The 963-nt window shown below is 46.8% G+C and overlaps 1 protein-coding gene across 1 annotated transcript; it reads right to left on the bottom strand.

Moving 5' to 3' along the window:
- Positions 1–196: 196 nt before the first annotated feature.
- Pmar_PMAR008682 (hypothetical protein) lies at positions 197–938 on the bottom strand (the record flags this gene model as incomplete). Its single annotated transcript, XM_002773012.1, has 4 exons — positions 197–221; positions 585–672; positions 716–830; positions 881–938. Coding segments are annotated over 4 exons (286 nt in total), but the record flags the coding sequence as incomplete, so codon positions are not given.
- Positions 939–963: the final 25 nt, after the last annotated feature.

Here is a 963-nt window from a genome sequence, read left to right as displayed (position 1 = left end):
CCACAGGGGAAACCAGAGGAGGTCTGAGAGCCTTCCGAGGCATCAGCAACAGACCTCTTCCGAGCGTGGTGATCTTCAAGGGCAAACAACCTAACACATGTTACTATGGTGAAGACCTCTGCCAAGGAGGCCGCCGCTACTTGTGTTGGGCCAACATAATCAACCCTGACCCCTTTGAAAGCTCGTTGCATGCAGTTCACCAAGTCTTCAACTGGTCGAACCTAACGAGAATATCAGACAGTATACAGCTACCGCCGTTGACCAAGTTGTAGTGAATAGTAATGCTAACCAATATTATACTATCCGATATAGTATTGGAGTTTCACCACCCTAGTGATATGAAAAACACTAGTGAAAAACATATTCCACGACAACCACATAGCGCCAACATCGCGTATTTCATAGAGTATTACGCCACCTCACGTAAAACAAGTGAAACTCCATCATATCATATCGATAAAGCCACAAAGACAAATAATAACATAAGGATATGGCCTATAGTTTACTGATTAACCCATAATATATTATCTCTAAATACCACACTTGCCCGAACATCCCTCGTCCCATAAGAAGTAACCCCTTACTCTCATCCTATCATTGCCGTCCACCACTACTGCAACTGACGGGTCCTTACAAGTAGCCACCAAATACCCCAACAATGGTGTGATAAACCTATCGTATCGCATCCCGTAATAGACGCAAAAACGCATCCTACCTCGCAACAGTCCCAGCGTTTTCCACCCACACAGTGGTGACACCCGCCTTGCTCGTGTCAGGCGATAACGTCAAGGAACCTCCAGGACATCTCAACTCCACATTGAGACCAGATTCTGCAAGAGAAGAAGGATGAAAAATGGTCAGCAGTCGAGTCCCGACCCACCTGGACCCTCTGAGAGGTACTTCACATCAACACCCAACTTGGACAAGGCAGCCAGCATCACCCTGATGTCTTCCGACGGAGTG

Source organism: Perkinsus marinus (genome assembly GCF_000006405.1).
Source record: "Perkinsus marinus ATCC 50983 genomic scaffold scf_1104296959718, whole genome shotgun sequence".
Lineage (NCBI taxonomy): Eukaryota > Perkinsozoa > Perkinsida > Perkinsidae > Perkinsus > Perkinsus marinus.
This window is presented reverse-complemented; position numbering and strand designations above follow the sequence as displayed.